The sequence below is a fragment of the Muscardinus avellanarius genome (assembly GCF_963383645.1).
Source record: "Muscardinus avellanarius genome assembly, chromosome: 8".
Classification (NCBI taxonomy): Eukaryota; Metazoa; Chordata; class Mammalia; order Rodentia; family Gliridae; genus Muscardinus; species Muscardinus avellanarius.
In genome coordinates, this window is record NC_137794.1 from 91,792,766 (window position 1) to 91,814,256 (window position 21,491).

At 42.9% G+C, this 21,491-nt stretch overlaps 1 protein-coding gene across 1 annotated transcript in view; it reads left to right on the top strand.

Moving 5' to 3' along the window:
• ECT2L (epithelial cell transforming 2 like) overlaps nt 1-21,491 on the top strand; it is a gene marked incomplete at both ends in the record, with an annotated part of 69,280 nt that overhangs the window by 27,247 nt on the left and 20,542 nt on the right. The window contains 6 exons of the mRNA XM_080700690.1: nt 1,801-1,939; nt 4,682-4,850; nt 7,432-7,560; nt 14,048-14,140; nt 16,257-16,439; nt 18,023-18,126. Of these exons, the coding sequence (XP_080556816.1) occupies nt 1,801-1,939; nt 4,682-4,850; nt 7,432-7,560; nt 14,048-14,140; nt 16,257-16,439; nt 18,023-18,126 (817 nt within the window). The remainder of the gene's footprint in view (nt 1-1,800; nt 1,940-4,681; nt 4,851-7,431; nt 7,561-14,047; nt 14,141-16,256; nt 16,440-18,022; nt 18,127-21,491) is intronic.

Here is a 21,491-nt window from a genome sequence, read left to right on the forward strand (position 1 = left end):
TGCACACACATGCACACACTGGTACTGGGGATTGAACTGAAGGGCATTCTCCTTCTGAGCTACATTCCCAGCCTTTAAATTTTTTACTTTGAAACAGGGTCTTGCTAAGTTGTTGAAGGCCTTGCTAAGTTACTGAACTGGCCCTGAACTTGTGATTCTCCTGTCTCAGCCTCCCAAATTCTGGGATTACAGGTATGTACCACCATACCATACCTGGCTAATACATTCTTATTTCAGTGAAGCTACACTGTAGATAAAGTACATTTTTGTATAAAGTTATTGAGCAGAAATGACTTTTTTTTTTAATGGAGTAAAAGTATCCAAATGGGACTTGCACTGGCTTTCTGATGCCATAAAAAATATCTGAGATAAATCAGTTTAAAAGGAGGAAAGGTTTATCTTGGCTCATGGTTCCATAAATTTCGGTCCATGGTCATTAGGCCCTGTTGCATTGGGCCTGCGGCAGCACTGAATATCATGGCAAGAGTGAACAGGCAAAGAAGCCTGTTCACCATATTGTGGCTTGGAAGCAAAGAGAGCAGATGAACTGGGGGTCCTAACACCCCCCTCGTGGACACACCCCTAGTTACCTAACTTCCTCCTGCTAAGCTCCACCTCCTAACGATTTCCTCACCTCCCATTAGACCCATAGGCTATAACCAAGCTTTAACACATGGGTTTTGGGGCATACTCCAGGAAGGATAGCAGTACCCAAATAGATCCAAATATAACTTGACGTATATTTGTAAGTCCACATATAGTTCTCTTTTATTACCCAAATTAAAGTAGAGCTGCCTGTGCCAGGCGTGGTGGCGCACGCTTGTAATCCCCGCGCTTGGGAGGCGGAGACAGGAGGATCGCGCAAGTTCGAAGCCAGCCACGCTGGCGTAAGAGAGCCTGTTTCAAAAATATAAAATAGGTCTGGGAGTGTAGCCCGGAGGTAGAAGGGCTTCCAGGAACCCCAGTACCACACACACACACACAAAAGTAGAGCTGCCTGTGTTCAGTGACAAAAGTCATTACATACTCACACTATGTAGCAAAATCACCAGAAATTCCTGTTTTGCCTATCTATCCACTCCCTCTGACATTTGTAATTACCGGAATTTGAACAGCTGCTTAGAAATTTTTTAAAAAGTATTTTTTTCACATAGGATCCTAGAGATGATACAATCTCACCCATGTCCCAAATGAGGCCCAGAGAGGGGATAACTTGCCAAAGTGTCCTAGTGTCAGACTAGAACCTTAAGTCCTTAACATCCCTGCACGCATTCAACTTTACCTGACACTAGGTGTGCATCTCTCTGTGTCAGAACGTGTGTGCACACACATTACATTTACTTATTCAGGCACATAGAGAATTATAGAAGCTCAAAACACCTCTTGTCCTTGGTAATGTGAGAGTGGGGGTGGCTGCAGAGAGAATAAAGATATTATTCATAAACCCCAAAAGCCCAGAAGGAAATTTAAATCTCTTGGCTACTCCTTTTTAAAATGTTGTTTTGAACTCTTAAGTACAGCATTGCATTCATTTTAAGTGTCCAACAAAAGCTAAGTAAGTCCCAAGAGATCTTTCCAGCATCCCACATGTGGAGAAGGAGAGGCCTGGAAGGAAGATTTTACTCCACCCGACCCAAGAGCCCCATGCTGTCCTCCAGAGGACAGGGGCAGCCCGCGACACCAAGGCCAGCGCCTTGCGTGATACAACGGGTGCCCAGGGGACACGGGTGCTTATTCATGGAAAATCTCGTTAGGAGAAAATGGATGAGAACTTCACTGAGTCCTCTTTTTCCCCTGTAGAAGCAATGTCTCTGGAAGTCATTCCTACCCTTTATTATCAAAGAAAAATTGGCCTGGAATTTATAGAAATGATGACAGCTCTTCATATGCTTTCCAGCCACACTTCATCTTACTATCATCTCGGATTCCTGCATATGAGGTATCGACTGTCGCATGAGGCTGGCCAGCTCTCTCCCGAATGGTTTTTTCATCTAGACTAGATGCTGTGTAGCAATCTTTTGGCCCCCACGTGTATGAAAGCAATTCATTTCCTAAAAGGGAAATTATCTGATCTAAGTGGAAATGTGTAAACCCCAAAATGCTTTTTAAAATGGGAAGCAAAAGAGGAAACCATAAATCAAACTTAATTTGCGAAAGGATAAGAGGCCCAAACTGAGTTCCACTTATTAGGTGTCCAGAATATTCTTATTGACTTGAATCTGTTGCACCTAAATTGAAAAAGGGCAAGATGATTAAGAAGTATTTTAAAACTTCTCTGGTATTCATAAAGAATTTAGTATTATGTAACTACTATACCTCAAAAAATGCTAAGGAGGATCATGGGTTCAAGGCAGCCTCTGCAAGTAGTGAGACTCTCATCACCTAGCGAACCTGTTTCAAAAAGTAAAAAATAAAATAGGGCTGGGGGTGTAGCACAGAGGCAGAATGCCCCCAGATTCAATCCCTAGTATGTTAAAAACAAACAAAAAACAAACAAATTTGAATTCTGATCTATTTTGGAGCCAGGGATAAGCAATGGTATCCTCTCTTGAGATGCTCGGTGGCAGCAGTGAGTCAGAGTTCCCAGTCAACCACGTGACCAGGAGCGTGCCAGCTGACCTTGTAGGTGCTGTGCTGCTGAGCTAGTATGTTTGGAGGCTAGCTGTACCAAATGCATTTTTGACTTACTGTGCTTTCAATTTATGATGGATTTATTGGGGTGTGACTCCTTCATAAATTGAGGAGTGCTTGTATATGTGGACTGTGTGTATATATGTAATAAAAATACACAGGTATATAATGATGAGGAGGCTGTATTCACTGGCTTACTTAGAATGTTTTTTTTTTTTTTAAACTCCTAATTTGTATCAAAGAGGCTGCTTTGAAACTATAATATTACTTCTTTGGGGCATACAGGAACTGGCTCTAATTATTGGCAACCTGTGCTCTCAGCAGATCTAAAGGAAAGTAAAATCAGAGCTGTGACCTCTGTGTGGGCCACAGGGAGTTTCTCTAATGCTTAAAAATGCATCGCTGGGCACGGAGGATCTTGGTTCCACTGTATGGGTGACTCAGTTGGTTAGTCCCTTTCCTTCTTTACATAAGTCTGGCATAATTATGTGATCATGAATGTTGGGTTTAGGTAAAAAGTAGGACATATCCAGCTAAACTGACTCAAGAAAGTGACATGACATTCTGGGAAGAATCAACATGTTCAATGACTTCTCAACAACTTCAATAACTGCTGCCATGGATTAACTTGATCATGATGAAAGGTCTTGCTTTGGCTGTTGTCTTTGAAGAAGTGATTTTAATATCTATTTACATGGGAAATGCTTATCACTCAGTATTGAACATTCAAAAATTCATAATTAAGAGTGAAACTTTAAAGCTACGTAAGAAGTCCATCACAAAATTATATGATCTCAGGCCAGGCATGGTGGTACACTTCTGTAATCCCAGTACTTGGGAGGCTGAGACAGGAGGATTATAGGCGAAGCCAGACTCATCAATTTAGTGAGGCTCTCAGCAACTTGGTGAAATCCAGTGTCCAAGGGTCATCAAAAAATAAAATAGGGCTGAGGGTGTAGCTTGGAGATAGAAGACCCCGGGGTCCAATCCCCATCCCCCCCCCACAAAATTATATGATTTAAATTTTACCATTTTAAAAAGTTGCATGTATGTTTTTTGCAAGGTCTGGAAGAAAATGTTAACAATATTTATCTCTGAGTAATGGAGTTACTGTGCACTTATTTTTCCTTTTATAATTGGAAAACATAATTTAGGGAGGAGCTAGAGATCAAAACCAGGATCATTTGATCTCTGAGCCATGCCCCAGCCCTTTTATTTTTTATTTCGAAGCAAGATCTTGCTAAGTTGCTGAGGGTTTCTCTAAATTTCTGGGGCTGCTGTTGAACTTAGGATCCTCCTATCTCAGCTTCCCAAGTACTGAGATTATAGGTTTGTGCCACCACACCTAGCTGAAGTAAAATAAGTAAAACAAAACAATAAAGGAGCCTCACATAGAGGCACATAGCTGTATTCTCAGGACTTGAGAGGCAGGAGGAATTTAGGTTAGGGGCCAGCCTCAGCAATTCAGTGAAACTCTGTTTCAAAAAGTAAACCATGTGTGGTGGCACATGCCTGTAATCCCAGTACTCCAGAGGCTGAGACAGGAAGATCCCAGGTTCAAGGCCAGCCTCAGCAATTTAGCGAGGCTCTCAACAACCTAGTGAGACTCTGTTTCAAACCAAAAAATAAAATAGGGCTGAGGGTGTAGCTTGGAGGTAGAAGACCCCGGGGTTCAATCCCCAGCGCCCCCCCCCCACAATTATATGATTTAAATTTTACCATTTTTTAAAAGTAGTGTACCTTGAAAGTAGAATGATGTATCTTGAAAGTAGATGTATCTTGAAAGTAGAATGCCTTTAGATTCAACCCCTGGTGCCACAAAAACCAACCAAACAAACAGACAGGACTTGGAGATAGTCTTAGAGGTAGAGTGCTCCTGGGCTCGATCCCTAGCACCACAAAAGCAATAAATAAGGAAGCTTAGTTTCTTCTATAATTTTTGAAAAAAAATTATTTAGGAATCACAACATACTATATAGCCACTAGAATCCTTCCATTAGTAACCTAAGATAGGGGGGTTGGTTCTCACAGATGTGGTCCCATTCTCTAGATGGTGGTGGAGAGCGTCAAGGTGGGTGTGCTGTGCGTGGTGTATGAACACAGCGGCACCACGCTGGAGAGCCTGCTCTGCCTGGCAGAGAGAGCGCTGCGCGGGCAGAAGGCACGGAGTATGGGGATATTCAGCGACGGAGACAGCAGGGAAATCAATTTACTCCAAGGTAGGATGGGACCGCCAAAGAACAAACAGCCTGGCGCCTATGCACTGTTTGTCTGCATGGAGAGTTTTCAGAGTACTATTTAAGTTTCAACTTGCTAAGAAGTAGACTTTATCTCTATGAAGAAACTAAAGTAGCCAGATGTGGTGGTGCACACGTGTGATCCCAGCATTTGGGAGGCTGAGACAGGAGGATCACGGTTTGAGGACAGCCTCATGTACTTAGTGAGGCCCTCTGCAATTTAGCGAGTCCCTGTTTCAAAATAAAGAATAAAAAACAGGGCTGGGGGTGTAGCTCAAAGGTAGAATGCCCCGAAGTTCAATCCCCAGTATCGCCAAAACAAAACAAAACAAAACAAAAAACAGCTGGGCGTGGTGGCGCATGCTTGTAATCCCCGCGCTTGGGAGGCAGAGACAGGAGGATCGCGCAGGTTCGAAGCCAGCTGCGCGCACTGGCTTAGGAGACCCTGTTTCCAAATAAAAATGTAAAAATAGGTCTGGGAGTGTAGCCCGGAGGTAGAAGGGCTTCCAGAAACCCCAGTACCACACACACAAAAAAAGTTATGATAATTTTTAAATTGTGGTTAAAAGAAATGCAATATACAATTTACCATCTTTATTTAGTGTGTGTGTATGGTACTAGGGATGGATCCCAGGGACAGTCTACCTCTGAGCTACACCCCCAGCCATGCTTTATGTTTTATTTTGAAGCAGGGCCTCACTAAATTCCTAAGGGTGGCCACAAACCTGCAGTCCTCTTGTTGCTTCCTCCCAAGTACTGGGATTACAAGTGTGTGACCACGCCCAGCCAGTTTTATCCTTATTAAGTATAGAATTCCACCGTCATGAAAAGGTTCTCTACAACTTGTTAATCTTGCTCAACTCAAACTCTGTATCTACTAAACAATAACTTTAATTACACTTTAATCCCATTCCCCTCCCCACAACCATCATTCTCCTGTGCACTACATACCTTCTCTAAGGAAAAGAGATGTGATTACTTCCACATCTTGGCTACTGCAGATAACACTGGTATAGATCAAGGGTCTGCAAATATCTCTTTGAGTTATTTCTTTCAATTACTTTGGATATGTACCCAGATTGCTAGATTTGATGGTAGCTCTATATTAATTAACTAATTAATTAATTTTAGAGTACCGGGGATCAATCCCAGTACTCTAAATCCAGAGGCATTCTACATCCAAGCTATACCCCTAGCCCTTAAATTTTTTTTTTGTTTGTTTTTGTTTTGAAACAAGGTTTTCCTAGGTTGCTGAGAGTCTTGATAAATTGCTGAGGCTAGTCTGAAATCTGTGATCCTCCTGTCTCAGCCTCCCAAGTACGAGGATTACAGGCGTGCACCACCGTGCCCAGCTGTTTTGTCCATTTAAAAACTCTGAGCCGGGCGTGGTGGCGCATGCTTGTAATCCCCGCGCTTGGGAGGCAGAGACAGGAGGATCGCGCAGGTTCGAAGCTAGCCCCGCGCACTGGCTTAGGAGACCCTGTTTCCAAATAAAAATGCAAAAAAATAGGTCTGGGAGTGTAGCCCGGAGGTAGAAGGGCTTCCAGGAACCCCAGTACCACCAAAAAAAATAAAAATAAATAAATAAAAAAATAAAAAAATCTGGGTTATTTGCTTTTTACATGGGGTGGGTTGTAGAAGTCCTTCATATAGTATAGATATTACTTCCATATCAGATATATGATTTGCAAATATTTTCTCCCATCCTAGAGGTTTCCTTTTTACCCTGTTAATTGTGTTCTTTGGTGCACGAATGTTTCACATGTGTCATGTGAAATAATAACAGTGTATACCAAGATTTGCAAATTGGTGTGCACCAACTACATCTGTTACACACTCACTTGATTTACACCATCAAGGGAAAATGGCCGATGTAATTAACCTGTTATGGGGCAGCTTCCAAAAATTACAATGGTTATCCTTTTTTGAGGGAAGGAGATGATGAATGTTTTAGAAGTTTCTATTCTCCCTTATATAACTCACATCCTCCCTTGCTCAGACCTACAGTAGAATTGTTTTACATTTTACTCTCATCAAACCTTCCATCCCCGTGGGTTGAGGGAAGAGGGCAAGAGACGGTCCACAGTCCAGCTGGCAGGGACTCGCAAATTCCAGAGTGAGTCCCTGAATGGCTTCCCAGGAGGCAAGAGGGAAGGCGAGCAGCGGTGAACGTTTGCCAACTCTGGGAGCCTCAAGTACTTAGGCTTTGATGGTCAACTACGGGAAGCATTTCTACTCTGGAACTCGGTTGCAAGACCCCAGGACATGACTGGCCATTTGCTCAAAATGACTGGCCATTTGCTCAAAATGCTGTGTGAGGTGGAGGTAGAAATGCAATGTCCTGAGCCCGGTGCGCGGCACCCAGTTAATCCTGACTGTGAGGACACCGCGGCCATGGTGGTGAGCAGGGGCACCTGAGTGGCCTGAACGCGGTGCTGCAGCGTGGAGATCTTGGTCTTATGGGCAAATGTTGGCTTTTTGAATTCATGGCTATGGTTTTCCACATTGCTGAGAGTTCCTGGTAATATTACAAACTAAAATGACATTTTGATTCCCCCCACAGGCTATAAAATTGGTATTAAAAATTTACTGAGGCCTGAAGTGAGAGACTTTTGGGAGAAACTAGGAAGCCTTGTGGCCACTGAAGAAGAAGGGGGTCATGTGGACATCTTTGTGCCGCTTGGAGCATCAGGTCAGCTTTGAGCATATTAGAGAAAGACAGTGGTCACACGCACTTGAGATGTTCTTTGTGAATTTGTGAAATGCCTTCCAGTCAAACGACTCAGTCACATCTCCCTCCCTCCCTCTCTCCCTCCCTTCCTTCTTTCCTTCCTTCCAAAGAGGGGCCAGTAATAATAATCAAAATAACCTATCTGCAGAAATGAAATAACAAGCAGGGAGACTCAACAGCATCATTTCTATTTATTCTGGAAAAAATAATAAAATTAACTTCCACAATTTGGGATCTGACCATCAGAGGGACCAAAGTAAACCAGTCTGCTGTGTTCAGAACCTGGAACAAACATGAAGTTGGCGACCAAGGTCTGGCACTTAAGTCTGCTCATGCTATTGGTTAGATGCATGGCTTTTGGCAAGATGGTGGACCTCTGTGTCCTTATGTGGACATTAGGATATAGTAATGTACCTGACCTTGAGGACTTGTGAATATCAAAATAACAAAAATATTTTAAAAGTCTAAATCCTCGCTGGATGTGGTGGGTTACACTTGTAATGCCAGTACTTGGGACTGAGACAGGAGAATCTCAAGTTTGTGGCCAGCCTTAGCAACTTAGTGAGGTCAGTAAGGCTGGGAGGTAGCTCAGAGGTAGAATACACCTGGGTTCCATCCCAGTACCACACACAAAAAAATCGTAGATAATAATTAAATACAGGAAATGCTTTATAAAGATGAGTATGGTTGGTGATCAGTAAAGTTGCTAATATTTTAAATGTCCACCTATCTGGAATCAGTCCCTGTGATTCAAAGTGATTTCAACACTTGAAGGGAAACTTCAGAAAGAGTCAAATTCACTCTTTAGATATCTATTTTTAAAAGCTCTGCCTTAATGGCCTGTGTCATTTTTACTAAGCAGAGCAGGGCAGAGGGAGTGTGAAATTTACATTTATCAGACTGTTTCTTATTAGCCATTCTTGAGAAAACTATGAGTTTTAAAGTTCTTTCTAATCTTCATATTTCATAAGACTATTCAATATGTGCAAAGATGGCTCTTGACCGGCCTCCACCAGAGGACAGAAAGAACAAAAAATATGGGGAGGGTTAAAAAGAAAACAAAACACAAAATAATGTAAAAAGGTGCATAACTATAAAATTATTACATACATATAATGTCAACCATGGAAATATATACATAAAAAACTGAGGAGGAAATACATCAAAATATCAATGGCAATTACTTATAGATCTGTTTTTACAAATTTCCTACTTTAGAAATCAGTTTTTAGGCCGGGCGTGGTAGCACATGCTTGTAATCTCCGCGCTTGGGAGGCGCAGACAGGAGGATCGCGCAGGTTCGAAGCCAGCGCGCTGACTTAAGAGACCCTGTTTCTAAATAAACAAGTATAAAGTAGGTTTGGGAGTGTGGCCCGGAGGTAAAAGGGCTTCCAGGAACCCCAGTACCCCCCCCCACACACACAGAAATCAGTTTTCATTTACTTAATTTTTAGGTACTGTCCAAGCTGTACCCCTAGCCCTTCCTATTTTTTATTTTGAAAAAGGGTCTCACTAGGTTGCTCAGAGTGTCACTAAGTGTCTGAGGCTGACCCCTAACCTGTGATCCTCCTGCCTCAGCCCTCCAAGTACTGGGAGTACAGGTGCATGCCACCACATACAGCTAGAAATCAGTTTTAAAAGAACAGGTTAAGCTGGATGTGGTGGCACATTGACTATAATCCCAGTACTTAGGAGACAGAGGCAGGAGGATCACAGGTTCGAGGCCACCGCATAGTACCTTAGAGAGATTCTGTTTCTAAATAAATAATAAAATAGGGCTGGGGGTGTAGCTTAGAGGTAGAATGCCTCTGGGTTCAATCCTCGAACAATTCCCCTCCACACACAAAGGAACAGGTTATAAAGGGTCTTGATGATTTGATCCTATTATTTGAGACATTTGTGATGGTATTGGAAAGGTGATGGTGTTGGGAAGGATGTCTGTCAAGCTGTTAGTATTAGTTGAATAGGATGATAACTGAATTTTCCAGCATTTTTTCTACTTTTCAGAATAATTTCTTTTGTTTGTCACTATTTTCTGGAATGCACTAAATATTACGTTTATAATAGCAACAAAGCAAATTTATTTCTGCAGTGCTGGGGATCAAACCTAGGTCTGTCCAAACCAAGGAGGGGCTCTTTGAGCTCATCCCACATCCCACAAAGCAAGATTTTAACTGGACTAGAAGAAAAAGAAAGGATATGAAAAAGCAAAGCATTTAAAACGGAAGGGAAGGAGAAAGGTTTTGGTGATATAAAAATTTGTTTCAAGTGAAACTTAATGAAACCCTAAAATATATTTCCCACAACCATTCCCTAACACCACATCCCTGAAATTTTCACCAAATGCAATATCCACCTGGACAAACCACCAAAGACCCTGGGTTCCCAGCCCCCAAATCTCTTTTTCTACCATCTCAAGGCTTCAGTCATTTAAAATAAAATGTTTGAAATGGGTCTCACCATGTTGCTCAGGCTAGTCTTAAACTCCTGGGCTCCAGGGGTCCTCCTGCCTCAGCCCCCGAGTAGCTGAAGCACCTGGCATCTGGCGTCACTCGTGTGCACTCGTGTCATTCCTGTGCGCTGTCACTTCCTGGCTGCAGCCTTAGTCTCTGAGTCCCGCACCCCCATCGGGTTCTCCAGCAATCCTGCTCAGCCATTCTCTTCCTGGAGATGTCCCTGTCCACACCCCACACTTACCCTCTCTGTCACTGTGCCTTCATCCTTGGTTCCTTCCTGGATCAGCTTAGGTTTCATGGTCCCACCTTATCATCGCTCCCTTTCTTGTCCGGCTTTCTCCAGGCTAAAGCCCAGCTCATTTGGTAAATCCTGATGCTGGTTACAACACACCTCTCTGCCCCTATGCCTGCATCCCCTACCCTTCACTCCCCGTCTTTCAGATGCCCGCACAAAAGCAGCTGAAGATGGAATGAAAAGCAATAGACCTGCACGTACCCATCTAACTGTGAGGCCATAGATACGAGTGTGATTGCAACTCTCACAGGCAGTCTTACCGTATTTTCTTGGCAGACTCTCTCTCTCTCTCTTTCCCTCCCTCCCTCCCTCCCTCCCTCCCTTCCTCTTTGATACTAGGTATTGAACTTAGGGGCATTCTACTTCCAAGCTACACACCTAGCTCTTTTTATTTTTATTTTTAAACCAGTTCTTGCTAAGTTGCTGAGGGTTTTACTAATTTGCTGAGGTTGGTCTTGAACCTGTGACCCTCTTATCTCAGCCTCCCAAGTACTGGGATCACAGGTGTGCGCCACTGCTCCTGGCTCATTGCTCACTCTTTGAGGTAACAGTTTTATTCCTTTTCCTCTTCACCCAGTGTTTTATTAACCTGGTCTCTTAGCATTTGACCTCACCTTCTTTCTGAAGAAACTCGAATCATTTGGAAACTCCCCAGTTTTCCTCCTATCACTGAGTGCAGAGCCTCGCCCGCTTGCCTTCATCTTCAATCTTCCCCCTGGCCAGAAGGAGGAAGCACCCTGCCCAGACAGGGCTCCACCCCACCAGCGCTCTCCTCCTCTAGAGGAGAGCCCTCCCCACCACCTCAGTTCTCCCTCTCCGGACCATTCCTACAAAATCAGAAGCACCAGTAGCATCTCCTGTCTGTAACAAACTTTCCCTCATTATTTTTCAAGTTGGCTACACCAGTGGTTCTTAAATTTTAGTTGCATGGGAAGCCCCTGGAGGGTTTGCTAAAATACCCATTGCTGTTGCTAGGTCCCCCCCAGAGTTTCTGGCCCCACAGGGTCCAGGATGGGACTGAAGGATTTTCATGTAAAATAGATTTTCTTGAGACATTGATGCTGCTGGTACCAGCCCCACTTCAGGACCCACTTCCATACTGATTGGCTCTTCTTTCCCCATTCTTAGTCCCCATTTTAGAAGACTAGAAGAGACTTTTGTGTGTTCAAATCCAGTGGTCTCAGCTGGACATGGTGGTGCATGCTTCAAATCCCAGTACTTGGAAGGCTGAGACAGGAGTATCACAGGCTTGTAGCCAGCCGCAGCCACTTAATGAGGCCCTCCACAGCTTAGTGAGACCTTGTTTCAAAATAAAGAATGTATGCCGGGTGTGGTGGCGCACGCTTGTAATCCCCGCGCTTGGGAGGCGGAGACAGGAGGATCGCGCAGGTTCGAAGCCAGCCTCGCTGGCTTACGAGACCCTGTTTCCAAATAAAAAAGTATAAAAATAGGCCTGGGAGTGTAGCCCAGAACCCCAGTATCACCAAAAAAAAAAGGGCTGAGGATGTAGTTTGGAGATACATTTCCCTGGGGTTCAATCCACCAAACCAAACCAAACAAAACCAAAAATCCAGTGGTCCCTTCTCCCTCTTGCTTGGACTTCTTGAGGCATTGATGCAGTGGACACTCCTCAAACCCTCGTCTTGGTTTCCCTAAGGCCACACCCTCCTTGGCAGGAGCTTCTTTCTCAGCAAGACTCTTAACCATGCCCCAGAGCTTGCCTGGGACTCTCTTCTGTTCTCTGTATTCACACTCATCTACTCTCGTCTCAGTAACCTGACACTCTGCTTCCAAATAAAAAATAAAATAGGGCTGGGGGTGTAGCTTGTAGGTAGAATGTCACTAGGCTTAACCCCCAGTACCAAAAACAACAGAAAACAGCTAAGCTGTTTTCAAAAGTGGTTGTACCATTTTATAGGAGTATGTGAGAATTTTGGTTGCCCAACATTCTAACCCTTGGTCTGTTCAGGTGTCTCAACTTCAGCCATTTAAGCATATAAGGTATCTCATTTTATTTTTATATTGGTATCTCATTGTTTTTTTGTTTTTGTTTTTGTTTTTGGTGGTACTGGGGTTCCTGGAAGCCCTTCTACCTCTGGGTTACATTCCCAGACCTATTTTATATTTTTTATTTGGAAACAGGGTCTCTTAAGCCAGCGCGGCTGGCTCCCAACCAGCCTGATCTCCTGTCTCTGCCTCCCAAGCTCGGGGATTATAAGCGTGCGCCACCACGCCCGGCTTATCTCACTGTATTTTAACTTTCAGTTTCTTAATGACTAATGATGCTGAACATCTTTTCATAAACTTGCTATCAATATATCTTCCTTGGTGAAGGAAGTGTCTGTTCAAAATCTTTTGCACATTTTTAAAACTAGGCTGTTTATTTTCTTCAGTCTATGACTTACATTTATTTTCCTTCTCTTAACAGTTTCTTTTGAAGAACAGAAGCTGTTAATTTTGATGAAATCAAATTTGTCATCTTTATTTGTATAAATTATGCCCTTAGTATCATATCTTAAAAACTCCTTATCTAACCAATGGTCATAAATATTTTTGCTTGTATTTTATAAGATTTGACTTATAGTTTTAAATTGTATATTTAAAATTTATCTTTTTGACCCCCTTTATTTGTTCTTTAAAATATAAAGTATAGATTGATGTTCAATTTTTTTTTTTTTTTTTTGCGAGTCTGGGGATGGAACCCAGGGGTATTTGACCTCTGAGCTACACCCCCTGCCCTAATTTTTATTCTTTTATTTTGAAACCAGGTCTCACTGAGTTGCAGAGGGCCTCATTAAGTAGCCGAGGCTGTCCGCGAACCACAATCCTCCGGTCTCTGGTCTCAGCCTCCCAAGCGTGCGCCACCACAACCGGCTGATGTTCAGTGTTTTTAAGCATATAATTATCTAGTTTTTTCAGCACCATTATTTAAAGACTGTTCCCCCCGCAATGAATTTCATTTGATGAAATTTGTTGAAATCAACTGAACATATAATAATCAATCTAAAGATATTTGTGGAGAGGGGATTATTTATTGCAGTCTCCACTTTTGGACGCCTTACTTGAACTTAGTGCCAATGAAAACATTACGCAATAGTAGGGGAGAAAAATCCAAACCTTTTAGCTTCTGCCACCTTGTTCCAAGCAGTAATTGAAGTAGTTTGAAGCAATTATTTAGTCTGAGGCCCCATAGAATTAAAATACATTACCCATTATATTAATTTCATTCCAAATAATTCAATCAATGCACTCAATTAAATCATCTAGTCTATATTCTGTGTCGCTGAGGAAGCGCTGAAATTAATGTCACACTAAATTCTGGCTGCTGTATTTCATACTGTGTTTAACTACACCCGTCTTCTTGCGATAAGAATTCCCTTTTGAGTCAGACTATTCTAGAAAGCATATACAGCTTCCCCCTGTCTTTAGGCTGAATATTCCAAATTTGAAAATAATCATAACCAACTCCATGTCCTCCTTCCCCACTGATTTGTTTAGTTCTCATAGATTATGTGTTTGGACTTCAGTATTTAGGGGTGAAATGCAAAGTGCGTATGGATTGTTCATCGCGGGGATTTGAATTGAAGATGACTCCTAGGGACCTTTCTTGGTTGGCTCTTTCATGCTTATAAGCATTATTGAGCTGTTCCTGGCAGGACCCGTGCGTTAACTAATGCAAGTCTTCTTGGCTGTGCAGAGGCAGGCGTACAAGTTCTCTCCCAGCTGTCTCAACTAACTGGCACGTTCTTTACTGCCCCCACTGGGATTGCAACTGGCTCTTACCAACACAGTAAGTATATATGGTGGCTGATGACCGTGCCCAGTAACACACTACCAGTAACAGACTCCAGGATCACTAAAAAATAAGAACCGTTAGTAACACTGATATGGCCAATATTGATTTCTGCATTTCATCCCTTTTCTGAAAGAATCGTATCAATTCCCAAATTATGTAATTTTATATCACTGAATCATTTTAGGGGGTATTATTTATTGCAAATATTTTGCTACAAGAAATCATTTATAAAACCTTTGTTAAACTTTGTTAAAATCATTGTTGTTAAGAGTTAAGCAAGCTGGGTATGGGTGTACGCCTGTAATCCCAGAGGTTGGGAGTCTGAGACAGGACTATCTCAGATCTGAGGACAGCCTCAGTATCTTAGCAAGACCCTCTGCCACCTAGACCCTGTTTCAAAACAAAAAGTAAAATAAAACTAGGGTTATAGCTTGGAGATAGGATACTCCTGAGTTCAGCCTCCAGTATCAAACAAAAAAAAAACAAAAAAAAAAAGAAAGAAAGATTATAGTTGCTGATCCAGAGAAAAAGTACAAAGAATGACTTTTCTTAGTAAGATATAATCAATATGGTTGTATTTGGGAAAATGAGTTACAGCAAAACAGATGGAGAAGAGTCTTGCTTAGATCCTATTTCAGTAGCATTATTTGAGAGGGAAAACAAAGCAAAAATACATCAGAAAGCAGATTTTCACTTAGATACTAAAGCTACACATACTGGATCAAAATGTAACATTAGCCAACCAACAAGAGAGCTGAAGCTCCAGTAACAAATACTTTTCCCTGTAAAACTCCTATAAAAAGGAGTACTTCCTATAAAAAGGGCTTGGGGTAGCATAGAATCTATATAAAACATCAGTTTTTTATTCTCGAATGCCAAGGGCCTTTCAAAATTGGGGGAAGATGGGGAAACTTGAGATGTAGATGTAAGAAAAAAACACATTGACCTATTTTTTTTTTAATGTGGTTCTGGGAATGGAACCCAGGGGCATTCTACTTCCGAGCTACACCCCAAGCCTGATTTTTTAAAAATTCTTTATTTTGAAACAGGGTCTCACTGAGTTGCAAAGGGCCTCACTAAGTAGCTGAGGCTAGCCTCGAACCCGGATCCTCCTGTCTCAGCCTCTGGAATGCTGGGATTATAAGCGTGCGCCACCATGCCTGACCGACCTAATGTTTTGAACAGAAGCCATTTGCTAATTCTAGTTTAGGTAGCAACAGCATCAAGCGATGGCAATGAATCAGCCTAGCAGGGTGTAGCAGATGTGGACAGGTGTGCAGTGTGGAACAGGCATTCTCCTCTCTCCCCTTCCTTTGCCTCTCCTCACCCCAGTTCCTCCTCCTGTCCCCTCTGTTCTCATTCTTCTTAAAAAAGAAGCTATTATAAAGCTCTCACATGTCTACCAGCAAAAGTAGGAGAAACAATACAAATTAGAATCTGTCCATTTAGGACAGAAAAGCAAATTTATTATTCAACGGCATCATTTCAGTCTATGCTTTTTAAGGAGAGAAACTTTTGTAAACACCCATTACAGTCAGAGAGAGAGAGAGAGAGAGAGAGAGAGAGGGCAGCTTGACCTAATATAAGAAAGACACAGGGTTGGCTACCACACCTTGACCTTGGGCAGCAAGGTCACACAGAAATGGGAAATGCGGTGTGTGTGTGGGGTCTTCTTGCATCATCACTTTTACCATACAAAGATGAAGCCGCACATTCTGCATTCTTACTTAGCTGACTCCTCTGTTCCCCAGTACCCAGGCAGCAGCTAGTTAGTGGAATATGTCAATCTTGCCTATCAACAACAGACAGGCTTTTGGAACGATTAATTATGTACGTTTTGAGTTTCTACTCTTACCTTTGCAGACTGCAGCTGCTCATTTTAGTCTTTCTAGTGATAAAGGATATGAACCTGATATAAAAACAATCAAGTTTTGGTTGTACTTTAAGCAAGAGCGATGGGGGAAGCCCGCCCAGTGCTATGTGCACGTACGTCACTATCACTATGATTTGCATTATGATGTGAGGCTAAAATACACCAATAAAAGTATTGAAAATAAACAAGAAGTAGAATTCTTTCATCTGAAATAATAAAAGGAGAAACTAATGTCAGTTCTCAGTGACTGGCTGGGACCGCCACGGGATGGTTCTCCCCCTTCCATCTACTTCAATGAATGCAAGCTGCAGACCTGGTCCAGCCTCACGGACTTCCTGGAAGACACCTTGAAATCGGTGAGGAAGGAGCTGAGTCCGCTCTTCAAGGACCTGCGGAAAAGCATCGGCAGCAGGATGATAGGTGAGAGCCGGGGTGACTTCTGCTGCGGGTGGTCCTGAAGTTTGTTTCCCATCCAGAGCCAGGACAAAACCAGGAGTGGTGCGAGAGAAGCTTAACACTTGCACATCTTCAGCAAAACTCCGTCTCCTTTGCCCTTCGCGCTTTCTTTCATGTATGATGAACACTCACCAAGAACAAACATATTCATGTTAAAAATACTAATGCTGCCTGTTTAAAATGTCACCATCTTATTCATTCCTATGTCAGTTGATTTGGCTTAGATAAAATTTGCTGCGGCTGAGCCGAATGTCTAGGTCTCTTTTTCTTTTTTCATTACAATTTGCTCTAAAAGTTAAGCACGGACACCCCTGCTAAGCACCTCTTCTACTGCGGCCCTGGTGACGTGACTTGTTCACATTTTAAGTTCCGTTTCTTTTCTTTTGTCCACCCCCCTTTTTTTGTGGTACCAGGAATTGAACTCAGGGACATTCTACTTCCAAGCTACACACCCCGGTCCTTTTTAATTAGGAAACAGGGTCTCAGTAGTTTGCTGAGAGTCTTACGATGCTGCTAAGGCTGTTCCTGAACCTTCGATCCTCCTGTGTCGGCTTCCCAAGTACTGGGAGCATGTACCATCACATCCTGTAAACTTTTTTTGTGTGTGTGGTACTGGGGTTCCTGGAAGCCCTTCTACCTCCGGGCTACACTCCCAGACCTATTTTATGCTTTTTATTTGGAAACAGGGTCTCTTAAGCCAGGGAGGCTGGCTTCAAAGCTACGTGATCCTCCTGTCTCCTCCTCTCAAGCGCTGGGATTACAAGATAAAGATATCTTAAAGATATCTTTTTTTTTTTTTGTGGGTTTGGGGATGGAACTCAGAGGCATTTGAGCTCCGAGTTATACCCCCTGCCCAATTTTTTATTCTTTATTTTGAAACAGGGTCTCACTGAGTTGCAGAGGGCCTCGCTAAGTAGCTGAGGCTGTCCGCGAACTGCGATCCTCCGGTCTCAGCCTCCCGAATGCTGGGATTACAAGCGTGCGCCTCCACACCTGGCTAGGATATCTTATTTTTTAAAGATAAGAAAGGGCTAGAGATATGACTTAGTAGAGGAGTCCTTGCAGGCATGTGCGAGGCGTTGGGTCCAAGCCCCATAATACAAAGAAATCAAGAGAGTAGATGGAAAACTAAAACACCCATAACACCAGCTAAGCCTTTATCTAATCGGCAGTGGTGGTCCTGCCGTAATTCCAGTACTTGGAAGGCTGAGACAGGAGGATCCCAGGATTGAGAACAGTCTCATCTACTTAGTGATATCCTCAAGAACTTAGCAAGACCTTTTCCAAATGAAAACAAGGACTGGGAGTATAGCTTGGAGGTAGAATGCCCCTGGGTGATTTCATCCCCAGTAAAACACACACACACACACACACACACACACACACACACACTTGCTTTGGCCCATTTTATATTTTATCATAGTAGAAATTATCATGACATAATGCAATTTTTATTCCTATTTTTTTACCTTTTTGTCTGCTGAAAAGCCACTGGGGGAGCAGAGTTGGTTTCTTTTTGATCAGTATCTTTCATAACTTAATTGTAGGGCAGTTTATGTTCGACGCCATGAGCACAGCAACTGTCCTCAGCCATCGGGACACGGCTCAGGCTCTGGTGGACGGGCTAATGGAGCTGTCAAAAGGAGATACTGTGAGTATTTCACCGAAGAGAACAAGCTAGGAAAATCCCAATACTTCAGTCAATTCTTAGTCTGCTTGTATCTTTTTTCCTTCTTTTTTCTTTTCATTTCCTTTCTTTTTTTTTAAAACCAATTTATCTTTTTGGGGGCACAGCTCTTCAGATAAATTACATCAGTTTAGGAAAATAGCTGCTGAGAGGTTCTAAGTTCAAGATGTATTATATACACACAAAACACACAAGCAGGGAAATATTCTGTTTTTTTTTTTTAAGGTTTATTACAGTGTGCACTGTATTCCATCCTGCACTTAATTTCAGTTAGAAGCAGCTTCTTTAAAAACCATGTTTGTAGCTGGGTGTGGAAGCATAGGCCTGCAACCCTAGTGCTTGGATAAAGGACGATTGCAGGTTCAAAACCAGCCTCAGCAAACAAGTGAGACTCTATTTGAAAATAAAAGGGATGTGGGTGTAGCATGGAGGTGGAATGCCCCTGGGTTCAATCCAAAAACTAAAAAAAACACAAATGCTTATAGCCAGATGTGGTGGCACACACCTATAATCCTAGTACTTGAAAGGTGTAGAGAGGAGGGTTGCCTATTTATGGCCAGCCTTAGCAACTTAGTGAGACACTATTTCAAAACAAAAATAGAAGGGGCTGCGGGTGTAGCCTGGAGGTAGAATGTCCCAGGGTTGGACCATCAGTACCAAAAAATATATATATATTTGTGGCTTTGTCTTTCATGTAAATATTATTCAATAGTGAAAACAATTTGCTAGTATAAGGGGGAAAACGCAAATGTATAAATGTATGAAACCAGATATAAAAAGATGAAGGGTGAGGTTGGTAGATGAAAGAGGATGGGAAAAAATCCACAAAGAACAGAAATATCAGCCATTTGGTTAAGGACAGGTGTGGGAGAGCCCAAAGAAACATTTTTATTGGAAATTAATCTTGGATATCATCTCAGAAAAGGCAGTTCATGTTTTAGAAAACAAGAATGAGATTTTAGCGAGAGCCTTGTTCTCCCAGCCTCTGAGGCTGAAGGCAAGGTTCTAGGAAGATGGAGTTTTAGTGAAGTCAAGGATAGGATAGGAACAGGGATGGCGCTGATTCTCTCAATGCTATGTGAGGGCTTTAGTTGTGTGTGTGTGTGTTACTGGGGATTGAACCTGGGGCAGTCTACCTCTGAGCTACATCTCCAGTCTTATTTTTCATTCTTTATTTTGAAACAGGGCCTCACTAAGTAGCTGAGGCTGGCTGTGTGCTCCTGTCTCAGCCTCCCAAGTACTGGGATTACAAGAATGCGCCACCACTCCTGGCTTGGTCTTTAGTTTTCTAAGAGAAGATTCTTCAGTCCTTCTCTTCTACTGTAGTAATGGTACCTGTGGGTGAATTTAGCATTGTTCAGACAAATTCTCTCTCTCTCATTTTTTAGCAGTACTGGGGATGGAACCCAAGGGCATTCTACCTCTGAGCTACACCCCCAACCCTGTTTTTTATTCTTTATTTTGAAACCGGATCTCACTAGGTTGCAAAGGGCCTCACTAAGTAGCTGAGGCTGTCCTTGAACGACGACCCCCCAGTCTCAGCCTCCTGAATGCTGGGATCACAAGCAAGTGTGCACCACCACACCCAGCTTCCTTGTTATTGTTTTTGCTCGTTTCGGTACTGGGCATTCTACTCCTGAGCTATACCCCTAGCCTTATTTTATTTTTTTGCTTTTTGAAACAGGGTCCTGCTAGGTTGCTGAGGCGGTCCTTGAACCAGATTCAAGGCTGGCCCCTCCATCACTCCTTTGGAGTCTCCACACTTTATCTGAGGTTTCTTGTTACTCAATTTATCTCTAGCTTCCAAATATAAAAGGAAACATATAACTATTTGCTTTATGATACTTTTCTTTCTTTATGGTGTTGGTTGGAGCATTCTACCTCTGAGCTACACTCCAGCCCCCCCCCCCCGTTTTGGAAACAGAGTCTCACTAAATTGCTGAGGGTCTCAGTTGTTGAGGCTGCCCTTGAACCTGTGATCCTCCTGGCTCAGCCTCCCAAGTACTGGGATTACAAGCCTGCACCACCACGCCTGGCTTTCTAATACTTTTGATTATGTGTACTTACTTTATTTATTTATTTTATTTATTTATTTTTTGCTGGTACAGGGGGTGGAACCCAGAGGCTTTCTACCTCCGGGCTATACTCCCAGACCGTTTTTATATTTTATTGGGAAACAGGGTCTCACTACATTGCTGAGAGCCTCACTAAGTAGCTGAGGCTGGCTTCGAACCCGTGGGATCCTCCTGTCTCAGCCTCCCAAGCGTGGGGATTACAAGCGTGCGCCACCACGCCCGGCTGATTATGTGTACTTTAGATGAGTGCTTTATTTATTTATTTATTTATTTATTTTTGGTGGTACTGGGGTTCCTGGAAGCCCTTCTACCTCCGGGCTACACTCCCAGACCTATTTTTATATTTTTTATTTGGAAACAGGGTCTCCTAAGCCAGGGTGCACGGCTGGCTTCGAACCTGCGCGATCCTCCTGTCTCTGCCTCCCAAGCGCGGGGATTACAAGCGTGCGCCACCACGCCCGGTTAGATGAGTGCTTTAAACAGGCTTTGGGGGGGTATTTTTCAGGAAAAACCTCTGGAGTTTTTGTCATATTTTCTGCTGAAGAAATGTAGTAAAAAGAACACAGATGAAGGAAACGCTACGCTGACAACACACGACCCCAAAGAAACGCTCACTTTATTCCCGAAGGTAAACTTGTGTGTTTCTGCCACTGCTTCGCTGTGTGCTTGGGCACCTGTGGTGAAGAAATGCATTCGCCTCAGTGCCAGTTTTCCTGCAAAGCTCTCCCTGCGTCATTTCTCCTCAGAACTTCATTTTCGTGAACTGTTATTAAAAAGGGTGTTTTGTGGGTTTGTAGCATGAGTTCACATTTTGCCACCTCGAAGCATCAGCTGTAGCACGCTGACTTACGACAGCGCCTAGTAGTGAGAGTTGGAAACTTGCATTTTACTTTGCCGTGTATTCAGTTGAGTCCTGAGATAACTTGAGATTTACTTTTCCTTTTTAAAACTTTCAGTCCTGGACACCTTAAAACAAAAATGGGCTGGGCGTGGTGGCACATGCCTGATCCCAGCACTTGGAAAGCTGAGACGGGAGGATCACAAGTTTGAGGTCAGCTTCCACAATGTGGCAAGACCGGCAGCAACCTAGGGAGACCCTGTTTCAAAGACAAAAGTTAAGACGGGCTGGTAGGTGTAGCTCGGAAGTAGAAAGCCTCTGGGTTCAATTCCCAGTACCAAAACCAAACAAACAAACAAACAAACAAACAAAAAAACCAAAAACAAACCTAAGAACGCTTCTTTTTTTTTTTTTTT